At 39.6% G+C, this 16,069-nt stretch overlaps 1 protein-coding gene across 1 annotated transcript; it reads right to left on the bottom strand.

Moving 5' to 3' along the window:
• Positions 1-383: 383 nt before the first annotated feature.
• LOC144639080 (17-beta-hydroxysteroid dehydrogenase type 6-like) lies at positions 384-15,103 on the bottom strand. Its single transcript, XM_078498338.1, has 3 exons — positions 14,522-15,103; positions 12,272-12,419; positions 384-924 (listed from the first exon to the last, which is right to left on the bottom strand). Exons 1-3 carry the CDS (start codon positions 14,876-14,878, stop codon positions 704-706), a joined length of 726 nt encoding a protein of 241 aa, XP_078354464.1. The 5' UTR covers positions 14,879-15,103; the 3' UTR covers positions 384-703.
• Between the last annotated feature and the right edge of the window lie 966 nt (positions 15,104-16,069).

The raw sequence follows: 16,069 nt of genomic DNA, 5'->3' as shown, positions 1-16,069 counted from the left end.
ACCACAACACAGTAACCACAACACGGTGAACCACCACAGAATAACCACAACACAGTAACCACAACACAGTGAAACACCACAGAATAACCACAACACAGTAACCACAACACAGTGAAACACCACAGAATAACCACAACACAGTAACCACAACACAGTGAAACACCACAGAATAACCACAACACAGTAACCACAACACAGTGAAACACCACAGAATAACCACAACACAGTAACCACAACACAGTGAAACACCACAGAATAACCACAACACAGTAACCACAACACGGTGAACCACCACAGGATTACAATCACACAAAGACGTCGGATGACTGTAAACCTAAAAGTAATCGCGATCGAGAAAACAGACTTCTATTACGGCAAAAAAGCACTGGCAATCTTCCCCTTCGAACCGACAAGTACAAACACTAGAGTTAGGTGCAAAATTAAGTTGAAACTTCACAACGAAGGGTTTTATATTTCATCTTGCCCGCTCGGGGAGCCGGCCATATGATAATAGAAAAATACATAACATTGAGGTACTGATAGTTTGTGCTGTATGTGGAGAAGAGACAGAAGAGATCATGCGTAAAAAAAATAAGTTTCTGCCCTCAGCTATGCAGATTTGGCAAGTTAATAACGTTATCATTAAAAGTCCCTATACTTTAAAGCCTCACTTCAACACTTGAACATTGAACACAGTGTTATGTCACGTGCTTCCTGGCGGTGTTAGGAGCCAAACTAGCAAGTGCGTTATTATGAAATCGGCCACGGCTGTTGGAAACCAGACGATTGGCCCGAAGAAAAACCGTGCGTCATATCCGACCAGATAGCGGTCACGTGGTGACTGTGACGTCAGAGCATCGACAACAGCGTCCACAACTTGATTTATACGGGATGAAATGTGGACGGAAGTGAAAAAGGTGACACCTGGAAAAGATAACAGTAATTGTAAGTGATTAGAAAAGGATTGTAAAATGCATGTCTGTTATTTCTACACCATCTACATGCTACCCCTGACCTACTGTTGACTCTCTTCTCCCCGGGGGAGGGGGAAATAGGCTATAGGGGTGCCGCCTATGGCTTAAAACCCTAACCTTGTTTAGTAGGACGAAAATAACTTTAAAAAATACCTACCCAGCTGAGTAGGACAACGCCCTCTATTTTAAGACCCAATTTATGAGGGGTCTGAAGGGGTAAAATGGGAACTGGGTGTTGTGTATTAAGGGTTCGAAGTACTACTTTAGAGTACGCAGTGAAAACAGGCCAAGGTGCTTACACAACTGCTTTATTAGAACTGAATCAACTAATCTATGTACAATGATATAATGGTATAATCACGTGACTGCGGTTAAGGTGTGCTAACCGATGATTACAGATTATCTCATAGCTAAGGTTTTTATCTAAAATAGGAACAAACACTACATTCCCCCACACTTATTCTAAAGGTGTGTAATTAACTAATTTTATCATTTTGTATCAAATCCTAAGCGCTGCGGAGCTTTGCGCTGTCGAGTTGGATAGCGTGGTTGAGGTTGAGATTGCGCTATCGCGGTTGCGTGCGTTGCCGCATTGCTGCGACTTTCGCAATCTCAACCTCAACCACGCTATCCAACTCGACAGCGCAAAGCTCCGCAGCGCTTAGGATTTGATACAAAATGATAAAATTAGTTAATTACACACCTTTAGAATAAGTGTGGGGGAATGTAGTGTTTGTTCCTATTTTAGATAAAAACCTTAGCTATGAGATAATCTGTAATCATCGGTTAGCACACCTTAACCGCAGTCACGTGATTATACCATTATATCATTGTACATAGATTAGTTGATTCAGTTCTAATAAAGCAGTTGTGTAAGCACCTTGGCCTGTTTTCACGTTTTTGGTGCATCTGGACAACGTGGCGTTTCCAACACAGGACGAAATAACGGATTTAATTGCTTTTAAAGGTAGATTAAAGTTGTACATTTGAAGTATTTAAACCACATTTAATTTCATTAGGAAAGACTTTAAATGTACCTTTAATGAACTTTTATTTATGAAATAAAGGTATACTAATGAACCATTTCATACAAATTGCATTTTAAGATAAAAGCTAACTCAAAGAATCATTTCATAGGCTTTAAAAGGCTCTCATAAATGGCCAATAGAGATACAATTAGTTTACCTTTAACTTTTTGGAAAGGTCTCCAAAAACCATCTTTAGTTTAATTTTTAATTCTCATTAAAATGTACAACAAAAGCTTCACAGTCATCTTTAATGTGTGTTTAATTCTCATTAATGTCCAACAAAAGTTTCACATCCATCTTTTAATTGTGTTTTATTCTCATTAATGTCCAACAAAAGTTTCATAGTCATCTTTAATGTGTGTTTTATTCCCATTAAAGTCCAACAAAAGTTTCACAATCACCTTTAATTAGCCTTGCTTCACCTTTTGATGCATTCTAAATGATACAAATTGCTAAAAAAGGGTGGGGCCGGGGGGGGGGGGGGGCACCAGAAGCATGCTGTGGACAAACATATACAGTGAAACCAATATTTTTTTTTATTTGTTTATTTCTTTATTTTGTCTTACTTCCCTACATAAATTACAAATAGTCACATAAAGTGTTTTAAACAGTCGTTTATAAATACGTACAATAAAAATGAATACAGTAAAATTTTTTGCTGTCAGATGAGACTGGCTAATTTTTTTTATTAAATTAAATAGCGGATTTATTTGATTAAGCGCCCAACCTCAAATTAGCGCCCACCTTGAATAAGAACCCACTCCCAAGGTCTGAAAATTTAATAAGCGGCCAGGGCGCTTAATCGAATTAATACAGTATTTTATGTAAAGTCTGTGTCCGGGCCATGAGGCCCATACAGCCAGAGCTTATCCCGGTTTCCGTAGCATTAAGCGACTAGGAGTATTGCTACTCCCCCCTGGATGGGATGCTAGTCCATCGCAGGGTTACCCCCCAGCAGTAAATTCGCCGGTACCCATTTATACACCGGGTGGAGAGAGGCACTGTGAGAGCAAAGTGTCTTGCCAAAGAACACAACGCAGCGCCCCACCCAGGCTGTTCGACTCGGTGTCGAGCGCGCTAACCATTAGGCCACCGCACCTCCCACATAGTAGTTATAAATATTTTTTGAATGTTTTGGGACAAGTCTCAAATAAATTATTCAATCACTGGATCTGCGAAGCCAGCTGTGAAGCATTCAGGCCTGATTCCATTAGTGGAAGCAGGCCTGTGTTTACACACCCTTATATATAGTGCACAGAAGCAATATACTCTTAAACTATTGGTGGTTAGAATGATGGGGTAGTCAAATTCTAAATACCGGTAGATGCAGAACCCTTCCTTAGTACCACCAAAAACTGATTGTTTACTTATTTTTTCTTAATTTTTTAGTTTGTTGATCCTGGTTCAAATAAGCAACATAACAACAACAATTTGGCAAGGTCACTGAGCAAACTATCTAATCCATTGATTGTTTTATGTACATTTTGTAAAATGCAATGTGCATGGCACAGTTTATGATATAAAACAAACATAATGACATCACTTCATAATATAACAATAAATTAAGTGTGGTTTTCCTAATCATCCTGTGAAACAGCACTAAATGATGGACACAATGAAACACAAAATTCAATATTTCAATTGTTGATTCACAATAGTCAACAAAATAATGGAATCAGTGTCTTATGATGATGCCTTACTTCTATTTCATGAAATCTGAGTTGAATTACTCTATCCATGTGTTCAGTACTGAGGCCAACAGTTCTGGCACAGCATACTCACAGAAAAAGTTGCAATTACTGGTATGTTTCTAGGCACAATGCCTCAAAAATTAAAATTTCTGCAGCCCTTCCCTTTTCATGATTGGCACCTCATTTTCAGTCAGCTTTTAAGAGCAGCTCTTTGTCTTGTTAGTTCCTAAAAAAACAATAATATAAGATATTACTTACATTAGCAGTTGTAAAGGTCTCAAAGAAGCTGCAGTAAATATCTGTTCAAAAGCATAAAGATCTCACACTCATAATACAAATGTAGTTGAAACTCCAAATCCCCTTATGAATACAATGTAGTCACTCGCAATAGTACAGAAGCTTAAAAAGCTCTGAGAATAAATTCACCACTTGCAAACTGACAAATCTCATGCTCATAATGGTCAAAAATTCAAACCCTATCTCGGGCCAACACAATTGCCTATATAACATAAACATGTAGGACAGAACCTCCCCTCCTCAGGGAAAATTCACATTGACTGATGTAGGTTATATTTCACTCTACTTTGAGTAAATGTCACCTGAAATTATTTTTTATGTGCCTCAAAAGCATAAAGATCTTGCATTCATAACTGTTAAAAATCCAAACCTTAATTATCTTGGGCCAACACAATTGCCTACATGTATATAACATAAACATGTACATGTAGGAGAAAACCTTTCTCAGTCTCATCAGGAAAATTCACATTGACTGACATATTATATTTTACTCTACTTTGAATTTTTAATTTATGTGCCTCAGGTTTACTCTTAGAAGCAATCAGTGATCTTTATGAATGCGGTCACTCACAATAGTACAGAAGCATAAAGATCTGACAATAAAGTCGCCACTCGCAACTGTACAAAAGCATAAAGATCTAAGGGTGCGTTTCTTTGGGAAAAATCCAAATCCGGATTCTTGATCCAAAAACGGATTTTGCGTTTCTTTACCTATATCCGAAAATGGATTAATCTTGGATCAATGATCTGAAGAATCCACACTTCGAGTGGATACATCAGATCATATCTGAATCCGGATTTTTAGGATTCATGATCCGTGCGTTTCTTTGGGAAAGGATTCGAAAAAATTACCTTGGCCCAGCGGTCTTTGCTGTGAAAATACAGGTTCACTCTTTGTAAACACTGCCATACGGAAAGTTTTAGGCGGTTATTTCGATCAAAATACTAAAATATTTCACGATAAAAGGAAACGGTAGCTTCAGATAGGTATGTAGTATCATTTTAAACGGGATACAGGTTCTCTAGAACAGCCACTGTGTGCCTACGGAAGTTGTATCCTTTTGAAATTGTCACGAGTTCAATTTGCACTGATCATTTCGCAATCATTCTTCGCTTTCAGATGCTTTCTCGCCACATTGTGCTTAACGCTAAAGAAGATCTACTTCGACGTGTGGTTTTTGCAAAAGATTTTGTATGCTTAAATTATTTTAGCTAGGATACATTCGACGAAAAGCAAATTTGTGCTGATATTTTATGTTCTGTGCGAAATGTGTTTACGGGGTTGTCATGGCAAAAAATCCGTTTTCGGATTCTTCGTTTCTTTGGGAGCAAAGTATCCGTGTGATCTGAGATCAATGATCCAATTTTGGATTTTCCCAAAGAAACGCACCCTTACATTCATAACTGTTAAAAATCAAAAATCCTTTCTTAGGGCAACACAATTGCCTATATAACATACATGTAAAAATGTAGGAAAGAACCTTTCTCAGTCTCATCAGGAAAATTCACATTGACTGACATATTATATTTTATACTACTTTGAGAAAATGTCATCTAATTTTTATTTTATTTTATGTGCCTCAGGTTTACTCTTAGAAGCAATCAATGATCTGTATGAATGCGGTCACTCGCAATGTAGTACAGAAGCATTAAGATCTGACAATAAAGTCGCCACTCGCAACTGTACACAAGCATTAAGATTTCACATTCATAACTGATAAAAATTCAAATCCTATCTTGGGCCAACACAATTGCCTATATAACATAAGCATGTAAGAGGGAACCTCTCTCAGTCTCATCAGGAAAATTCACATTGACTGACATTATATTTTACTCTACTTTGAGAAAATGTCACCTAAATTTTTATTTTATGTGTCTCTGAGGTTTACTCTTAGAAGCAATCAATGATCTCTATGAATGCAGTCACTCACAATAGAACATAAGCATTAAGATATGACAAAAAAGTTGCCACTCGCAACTGTACAAAAGCCTAAAGATCTCACAATCTTGACTGTTAAAAATCCAGACCCTATCTCAGGCCAACACAATTGCCTATTTTAAATTAGCATTAACATGTAGGAGAGAACCTTTCTCAGTCTCATCAGGAAAATTCACATTGACTGACATAAATTATTTTATTTTACTCTACTTGGAATAAATGTCACCTAAATTGTTTATTTTGTGCCTCAGGTTTACTCTTAGAAGCAAATCAATCATATGTATGAATGTGGTCACTCGCAATAGTACAGAAGCATAAAGATCTGACAATAAAGTTATCACTGGTAACTGTACAAAAGCATAAAAATCTCACATTCACAACTGTTAATATTATCCAAACCCTATCTTGGGCCAACACAATGTATACATGTATAACATAAACATGTAGAAGAGAAAATTCACTTTTCAAAAAAAAAAAATGTCACCTGAGTTTACAGTTAATATATTTTTGAAGCACAGTAGGGGTAATTATGCAGGGTTAATGATTCAAGCTGAGAAATAATTACAGCCTTTCAAATCAATATTTTTCAAAAAATGACAAATAAACTACTTATCAACTCAAATTAAAAATATAGCACGATTTCTGTCAAGCCGTACCGCCGTTAGCAAATACGTCTGCGTTCGCAGGCTATACCGCCGTTGAGAATGTCATAATTATCAATAAATAATTAATTTATGCATAATTTTAAATGCGCGCCAAAACACATTACCGTTACTTCGAATAATAACGAATTTTTCTTTGAACCACTGGGTCATTTCTTAGGAAATATTAAGCATATACTATAAATGTATAAGCTAATGTGAGTTTTTAAAGTAGAATTCTCTTACTTACTCTTGAAGCGACGATAACTGCAATTTCCTCAGCGGAGTTCGAGAACGACGAAACGGTCCGCCGACCAGCGCGGACTTTGGTATTTTCCCTGATTTTCCTTGTGATCCTGCAGACGGCGCTCTACCCGTTGGAGTACTTCAGGTTGTGTCTTGGTGCTGCCTTCATTTTCTTCCTGTAGCTGTTCGATCTTTGCTACGAGGGTGCTACTGCTCTCGATATAAGCTTAATCTCAGCTTAGCTGATTTAAGCTTATATTGTCGTCCGAAAACTTGGCTCTAATATGTTTATGCCGCTGATCTTGCTCCGCCGCCATACTACAACCGTGAAAACTGTACAATATTAAACGCTTGACGTCGGACAGAATCGAACAGTACGACCTGACAAAATAGAACTGAACAAAATTGTCTCACAAGACACGGTACGAACGGTGAAATGGCGCGCCATTTTTCGTGCACACAATAGACCCGAGGCCCCCAACTGTCTCAACCTCCTTCAGCCTGCCGCTGATCGTTGTTACCAAGGCTCAAGATTCTCAAAATAGCATTTCGCCGGTGTTTACTATTGAAAATTGAGCCTGGATTTTAAAGCGAATCGATCTGTTGATAATTTCTTCCATTAATTTTGAAATTAAAGTCGTCTTTTGCATTTATGTTTCAATAAAGCTCAGAAAGACCGTTTACTGACTAATGCATGGTGTTTTTTGGTGAGATCACTTTTCAGACTATACCATATTATACGTACGGCGACTTGTCATTACTGAGTTTGACATGACATATAAAACTTCATTAAAGGTTAATTTTTGTCAGTTGCAACTTATGAGACTTTAATTTCGCATTTTAAGCCAACTAAAGATCATGACTCACGTTTAGTAACTTTAATATTCTCGATTAAAGTTTACAAAAGAAAAATTACAACTATAATGTTCCTTTACGATAAAATTAAAGGTACCAAAGTTCAAGTGGTAATTTATGGTGAAATTAAAGATTGCTGAAAGGAGGCTTAAAGACCTGTGTTTTTAAAGATTAACTAAAGGTCAATTAAACGTATATTAAAGGTCAAATGTACCTTGCAAAACTTTAATCTAACAACTCAAGACAACAAAAGATCAGGCGATGCTTTTATTTAACTTTAATTTTGTCCAAAAGGCACCAAAAGTTGAGCATTCGTCCTGTGCAAAGTTGATCTCCGACTAAAACTTTATAGGAGACAGGACCAGTCTGCTCCGTTATGACACCACCAAGCCACTTCGGCTCTCCACGGAAGTTCTGCACTAGAACTTGTTCCCCGAGTGTAAATTCTCTCTCTTTGCTGACCTTGTCGTGTCTGGCTTTCTGATCGGTTTGCCTGTCGAAGACTTTACGACCGAGATCAGGACACATTAAATCTAACCTCGTCCTCAATCGACGATTAAAGAATAACTCGGCTGGTGTTTGACCTGTTGTGCTGTTTGGGGTTGTTCGATAACTGAACAGAAATCGCGCTAAACTTTGCTTAATCGATTTGCTCCCCTCAGCCTTAAAAAATTGCTTAAACGTTTGAACAAAACGCTCTGCTTGGCCGTTAGATCGCGGGTGATAGGGAGCAACAAGCGTATGTTTGATGCCATTCGCTTGCGTGAATTTACGAAACTCTTCTGAAGTGAACTGCGCACCGTTGTCACTCACGAGTTGCTGTGGAATGCCATACCGAGAAAACATGTCGCGAAGTTTCTCGATTGTCGCTGCACTTGTAATGCTAGGCATTATTTCTACTTCAAACCATTTTGAGTGACTATCGACGACGATCAGGAACATCTTTCCCATGAATGGACCTGCAAAGTCGATGTGTACTCGCTGCCAAGGCATCTTTGGCCAATCCCACGGGTGTAAGGGTGCTTGTTGGGGTTTGTTGCGTGACTTTTGGCAATTGTCACACTTGTGTACGACTGTGGCTATATCTTTGTCGAGATTAGGCCACCAAACGTGAAGTCGCGCGAGTGACTTCATACGGACTATTCCGGGATGTCCTGCGTGCAACTCGTATAACACACGTTCGCGAAGATGGCCGGGAATTATTACTCGAATTCCCCACAGTAAACAACCATCCCGGGGGGGCCACTTCCTATAAATGGGCTAATGGGGATGTGCCGCTGGATGGGGTCGCATTTTCACGACTGGACTGACTATAATGGGGTCGCCATTTCAAGCATTTTTTATAGGGTGACTAGAATGGGGTCACACTTTTCCGGGATTTTGAGAGTACGAAAATCTGGCAAGTTGTGATTTATGAACGGAAATATTCGTCGAAAAAAATGTTACCGTATTTATTGCTGTTGTTCAATATTTGACAAACGGCTCCCAGAAGGTGACTAAGTTGGGGTCGTAAAAATTAAATTTACCCAAAAGTGACTAAGATGGGGTCTATAATTGGCCATATAGAATTTGACTTTAATGGGGTAGGGGTTCTGAGAGGCCAGCGGCACATACCCAACAAAAATTTACCCAAGTACCCCCCCGGGACAACCATCTTCGACTGTAATTTCGTGACGTTTGTGGAAATATGGCGTAATTTCCGGTGCGATTTGTTTATCTGGCCAACCTGTCATCACGAACTGTAGTACCCTTGACAGGATCGGATCTGTTCGCGTCGCTTTGCGCACTTGATCGACGTTCATTGGAAGAGATTCGATCTGCAACAAGTTGATGAGCCTGACTTCATCGACTTCTTCACACGACTTGTCGCTGTGTATCGGCAAACGGGATAAACAATCAGCGTTTGCGTGCTTTTCTGTCGAACGATACTCGATATCATATTGATACGCGGCGAGCAATAACGCCCATCTTTGTAGTCGTGCGGCTGCCAGAGTTGGGATTCCACTTTTCGGTCCCAGCAACGTAGTCAACGGTTTGTGATCCGTGACTAAAAGAAATTTTCTTCCGTACAAGTATTGGTGAAATTTCTTCACCCCGAAAATTATGCTGAGCGCTTCTTTTTCAATCTGCGCGTAATTACGCTCGCTTTTTGATAATGTGCGCGAAGCATAAGCAATTGGTCGCTCTTCTCCAGAGGGTAACACGTGCGAGATGACTGCGCCGATGCCATACTGTGAGGCATCTGTGTCGAGCTTTAACGGTAACGTTTCGCTGAAGTGCGTTAAAACGGGCGCGTTGGACAATTTGTCCTTAAGCTGATTGAACGACCTTTGCTGATCCTCAGACCATTTCCATTCGACCCCGTCCTTCAGTAACTCATTTAACGGATGAGTGATGGTCGAATAATTACTGATGAATTTCGAATAATAATTGATCATTCCGAGAAATGACCTCAGTTGATGCTGGTTTTCGGGTGCGGGCGCTTCTCTAATGGCTTCGACTTTCTTCTCGATCGCGTGTATTCCTTGCGCATCGATTCGATAACCCAGATATTCAACGGTAGGCTGCATGAATTTGCATTTGCTAAGCTTCAACCTCAAGCCAGCGCTTCCCAGCCTCTCTAGAACCTCATTAAGATGATCTAAATGATCTTGGTCATTTTTCCCCGATATTAAAATGTCGTCTACTCTACAAACAACCATTGGTATACCCTGGAGTACTTGCTCAATTTTTGATTGAAAAATAGCTGATGCGGAGGATACCCCAAAAGGTAAACGAGTGGGCCTATACAAACCCTTATGAGTATTTATGGTTACATATTCTCTAGAATCGTCATCTAAAAGAATTTGTTGATAAGCTCTAGACAAATCTAGCTTACTGTATTTCTCACCCCCACTTAAAGTTACAAACAATTCTTCGGGGTTTGGCAACGGGTGCTGGTCAACTTCCAAAACGGAATTGACGGTAACTTTATAATCCCCACAAACTCTAATTGAATTATCAGGTTTAACCACAGGAACTATCGGTGCCGCCCACTCTGAGTAGCGCACCTTTTCAATCACTCCCATACTTTCTAAGCGATCTAATTCTTGCTCAATGGCTCCCTTTAAAGCATACGGTACTGGGCGCGGTTTGAAAAATTTCGGTTTTGATTCGGACTTGACGAATAATTTAGCCTTAACGCCTTGCATAGTACCTAATTCATCCTTAAATACTGATTGATGTCTAGTTAACACATTATCTAGGTCACTACTTATCTTCTTAATTGACCCCCAGTTCAACTTAATGTTCCTTAGCCAGTTCCTTCCAAACAGGCTTGGTCCTTGTCCTTTTATGACTTGGAGCGGTAAATTGGCGGTCTGGTCTTGATAGGTAACTTCGACTCGTGCTTGTCCAAGGATTTCGAGGGCTTCTCCTGTGTAGGTCCTCAACTTCATTTTAGATTCCTCCAGTGGAACTTTCGGGAAATTCTTTTTCCAGGCCTCCTCGGACATGATTGAAACGAAAGCACCAGTGTCCAATTCCATTGAAAATTGTTCACCATTCACTTTTACGGGAACTTTGATGGATGGTTCAGGCTTTTCCTGGTGGATCTGAAATAATTTGAACTCGTCATTCGGTTCTTTCAGAGCGGCGTCGTCTTCCACGTACCGAACTGATCGGCTTCCCCGATCTGGACGTGATCCATGGGCGTAACTGCCTGACGAGCCAGGTGGATCCTTCTTGCACACTTTGGCGATGTGCCCCTTTGATTTGCACTTCCGACAGAACTCATCTTTAAATCGGCATTTTTGAGGGACGTGGTTCTCGCCACAACGGAAACACGGCTTTCTTGGCTTGGGCATCTTGGGCGGATGCGGTGGTTTCACATAATGTAAGTTACCTTCTGCGGGCGAATTCCTGAAGTTGTTTGCTTGTTTATCAGCAACTTCCATTGCCAACGCAATTTCTACTGCTTCTTTCCACGTGAGCTTTTTCTCTGACAAAAGCCTTTTCTGAATTTGGGAAAATTTTCACTGGGAAAATGGGATTTGGGTCACTGGAACTGGAACTGGGAATCACAAACAAATAAACAATAGTTCTAACTGGGATTGGGATTCGGAAGTTCGGGAAAACGATAGGCTGGGAAATGGGTTTTACACTCCTCACTGCAAGAACCTACATGTAGACAAAGGACAAAAAATTCTCTCTTGTTTTGCAAACAATAGCACTAATTTCTAGTCCAGGAATGATCTATTGTTGAAGGACGACCTGTTAAATGCAGCAGGGCCAAAAACCATACCTTATCGAGCAACACTTCCCTATATAGGAGAGTACCCCCAGGACTCTCTCTTCACAGCCTCCTTCCTTTATTACCCCTAAGCGCGCTTGTTTGCAGCCAATTTTGTCTATCACATGCCCTGTCCATTGATCTGGGCCATATCAGTATGTTAACCTGGATCTCTGGCTCATTTTATTTTGCATGAAAAGGAGTAAGAGAGTAAAAATCACTGGTTTTAAAATATGTAATTTACAATGGGCCATTCGACCAACAAATGGAAGGGTCTTTTGAAAAAAAAAATAAAAATTCTAAAACTTTTTTTTTGATCAGGTCACATACCTTTTTCCAAGTAATCCTTTCCATACTCTTTCTTTATGTCTTCACTCAAGTCATCCCAACCTTTTCTTATCTGCTTCTCAACTGCATGAGGTTGCAGTATTGCTGTTTTGAATCCGCCTGGTTCCATGATGCTCACTTTTATTCCCCAGGAAAGAAAAGAACAAAAAAGCATTAGTTCACAAAAAAAAAAAAAGTTTGTTATGTGCATTTGCAATGTTTTCAACTTGCCAACATTAAAATAACCTAAAATTCCACTTATAGGCTCCCTGGAAATAGGCAGGGTTCAAAATAGCAGCCGGCTGTTGGCGATAGCCGACACTTTCATGACACTTGCCGGCCACTTTTCACCGAAGAAATAGAAAATATCATGCCTTGATTGGCCAACTGAAAATATCAAAGTTGCTGTAATGTTGAAGTAAACATCCGGTTTTACGGTTTGGTCGCCAATGTGACGAGGCTGCCCCACCTTCTCAGGTATTGTGCCCCTCCAAAAAAATTATATTGGAAGATCTTATTCGCTTCTCAAACATTCAAAATAAAAAAAAGAAGTCACATTGCTTCAATCTATTCTGTTGTTTTGCCGTAAAACTTTCTATCACTTCAGAAAACCTGCAAATGGCCGACTCTGTTAGAAATCGCCCCAGAATGCATTACAAACCTGGTACATCATGTATGCATATGGATTGTGTCCCTTAAAAATGCATGTCTCTAAACAGCCGGGAAAAAATGATCCTTGACAAAAAATGCCGACAAATTCAGGCTAAAAACGAAATTTTATTTTGAACCCTGAATAGGCCCATCTACCTGCTACCTGTAGACCAAAACATTCATCCAATTAAAAGCCCCCCCCCCCCCCCCCAATATAAGCCCCCATCTCCCAATACTATTACAAATATTGAAATGAATTTTACTTATGAGGAGTTTTAATGCTTAAAGTGCACCTAACTCCAAATTTTTTGCTTAAATGAATCTTCTTCCTAACCAAAGTACTTTGGCAATTTTTTTTTTTTTGATTTAATTATAAATCCTCGATTTCCTATGCCATGTTGATAACACAGAAACTGCCCTTAAAACAATGCCATTTTGTTTCACAACCGCATTTTAAGGGAACTGGGTTTAACAGCTTTTAATGAAAATCATATTTCAATCACTGCTGCTGTCAACCTCAATCCCAGGGCTTTTCCCTCAAATCACCAAAGGAAAAGCCCTGGAAACGAGGTTGTGCTGCTGTAGCTCATCTCAAAAGGTTTTTTTATTAGGGACGGACCATCATTTTCTTGGAGGGGGGGGGATGAAAAATTTTCCTCTGCTAACTTTTTTTTAGTTTATATGCACCTCTGCAAACATTTTTTTCGAAATTCTTACTATTTATTGTTATACATATCGTGTTTGCAAACAATTTATTTTGTCTTTCCAGGCCCTGCAAACAATGTTTTTCAATATTTTCATCCCCCCCCCCCCTCCCCCTCCAAAAAAATAATGGTCCGTCCCCAGGAGCCGTCCCTTATTATTTAATATTATTATCATTCACTTTTAAACCCTCAGGTATAAGCCCTGCCGTTTATAAGCCCAATAAAATCCCCTTACGAAGTTGCAGGGCTTATAAGCAGAAGTTAACCGTATTTTGTTGTTGTTGTGTTAACGTTGCGTGACAGTGACATGGAACATTGCAGCCGCGCCGGCCTTGCAGATCACATAACTTAGCATAAATTATGTAACGGACTGTTTCCACTCTTACGTTTCCAATTCCGGGAAGTCGCGAGATCAGCAACAACATTGAACAACAACAATCAAGTCGTATTAAAATGGTCTAGAGAAAGATCGTGAAATTGTTTAAAGATGATTTCCAGTCCGTACTGCGCAGACTCGGGGTTTGTTTACGTTTTTGTTTTGAATTCGTTGAAACGTTACACTTCGGTGACAGCATACATGACGTTTTTTAGTCCGCCATTACAGCTCGTTTCGTTTAAGAAGTTCCGATGAGCTAAAACGTCGGTTTGAAATAGCGTCAAGGTTCTTCTACTCGTTATTATTTGTTCTGCAAGGATATCTGGCGTTAATAATGAAGAAAAAGGTAAGTTTGTCGCGGAATTTGTAGTTTTGCTTGTAAACATTCCCTTCGTGTGGGCTCACATAAACATTGCAGCCGAGATTGCGCAGTACAGACTGGAATTCATCTTTAATGTTTACACAGTGTATTCAGTAGTGGATAATAACCGGTCATAATTTGAATAAGCTAAATATGTTTACCTTTTGTAGTTTACCTGTGTCAAGAGGAATCTGTCGTTTGACCTCCTCGTAAACATCTTTGATCTGCTGTGAGTTTGTCACATCCATCTGAAATGTTTTGAGTTTGTCGCTGGTCACGGATCTCAAACTCTGTTCTCCTTCTTTTGTTAAACAAGTTGCCAGCACACGAACTCCCATCTTGTCCAGTCGAATGGCCGTTTCTCGACCGAAGCCGGAGTCACAGCCCGTAATGAGAACAAACTTTTCTTTGATATCAACTTTCGATCGCGGAATTAATCGCTTAACGACATAGATTGCGAAAACGCCGATCAGAACTGGAATAAACCAAGACGTTATTGTGGAGCTTTCAGGATCCATAGTATAGCTTCTGTCGACCTTTGCTTCAGTCGTCACGGAAGGAATCGTCACGCAACGCGTTAGGTAATCATCTCAGTCCTCTCAAAACGGTAAACGGCCGGCGACGATGGGATGGGAAAGAGGGCCGATGATAAGGCTTTCCACAAGTTGCTCGAGATTTCCCAAAAGTTGCGCGTAATTTCTCAAAAAGTTGCTCAAAAGTTGCTCCAAAAAATCCAAAACGCTGCTTCTTGAAATGTCTTCAGATGTTCCTCGAAAGTCTTCGGCAAACTTCGTAAATCTTCGGAAACGTTTGTATTGCCTTTGAACAACACTCGGATAATCTTCGGAGACCTTCGGTCTGGAAATTGCTCAAAATGCAACAAGTTGCTCGAGAGGAAAAAAGGAACCCGGAATGTCAGTCGTTTCGCCTACAAGTAGTTTCGCCTACAGGTTGATTCGCCTACAGTAAAGTCGATTCGCCTACACGACCTGAGTTGTTTCGCCTACACAAAAGTCGATTCGCCTACACTTTTTTTCTCGAATTTGAAGACTTCATCTTTAGTAGAGCGTATTTCTTAAGGTTGCGATCGGGGATTTTATATAACTTTTGCTACAATTTCTTACGTGGCAAATGCTATTGATTGCTACTATTAAATAGATATTCCTAAGACCCTTATTGTTTCCTAATGGTTAAAAAAAATACAACTTTTAGTTACGTAACTCTGGCTGACATAGTGCGCGATCCTAGGACTAAATTTAAGCGTTAAGGTGATTCCACTGAAATAGAAGGAGTACGAAACAAAAAGTTCATCTTAGTATCTCGAATGTCACATTTTTCCAAAATGCTGAGACGTCGGATTCCTGTAGCAAAAAAGCACTATAATAGCCTATAATTATTAAGTTGAACTACTTTGAACTACAAAATAAAGTAAAATTATGGTGTGTGACAAATTAGAACTAAGTCTGCTCGCTCTTTATTTGTTTGCTTCGGCGAAAATAACACACACATACCATCAAGTTAAGGTAAACTTTATTAATATTGAACTTTATTTAGTTTGAGAGACGTGTCTGTCCGGAGTTTAGTTACAGTAAAATGACTGAAAAACGGCAGAAGCTGGGACGGGGACCAACATCAGGTGTCCGTCTTAAAGAGGTGTTCGTCTTGTAGAGGTGTCTGTTAAGAGAGAGTTGACTGTAGACCGGTCGGTT

Source organism: Oculina patagonica, chromosome 14 (genome assembly GCF_052425735.1).
Source record: "Oculina patagonica isolate OP01 chromosome 14, crgOcupat, whole genome shotgun sequence".
NCBI classification, from domain to species: Eukaryota; Metazoa; Cnidaria; class Anthozoa; order Scleractinia; family Oculinidae; genus Oculina; species Oculina patagonica.
This window is presented reverse-complemented; position numbering and strand designations above follow the sequence as displayed.

Coding starts and splice junctions, on each gene's coding strand:
- LOC144639080 (XM_078498338.1), bottom strand. CDS start 14,878: ATGGATCCTGAAAGCTCCACAATAACGTCTTGGTTTATTCCAGTTCTG. Junction 12,420..14,521: donor ACACAGGTAAACTACAAAAG/GTAAACATATTT, acceptor TCTTTTCTTTCC/TGGGGAATAAAAGTGAGCAT. Junction 925..12,271: donor AAAGGATTACTTGGAAAAAG/GTATGTGACCTG, acceptor TATCTTTTCCAG/GTGTCACCTTTTTCACTTCC.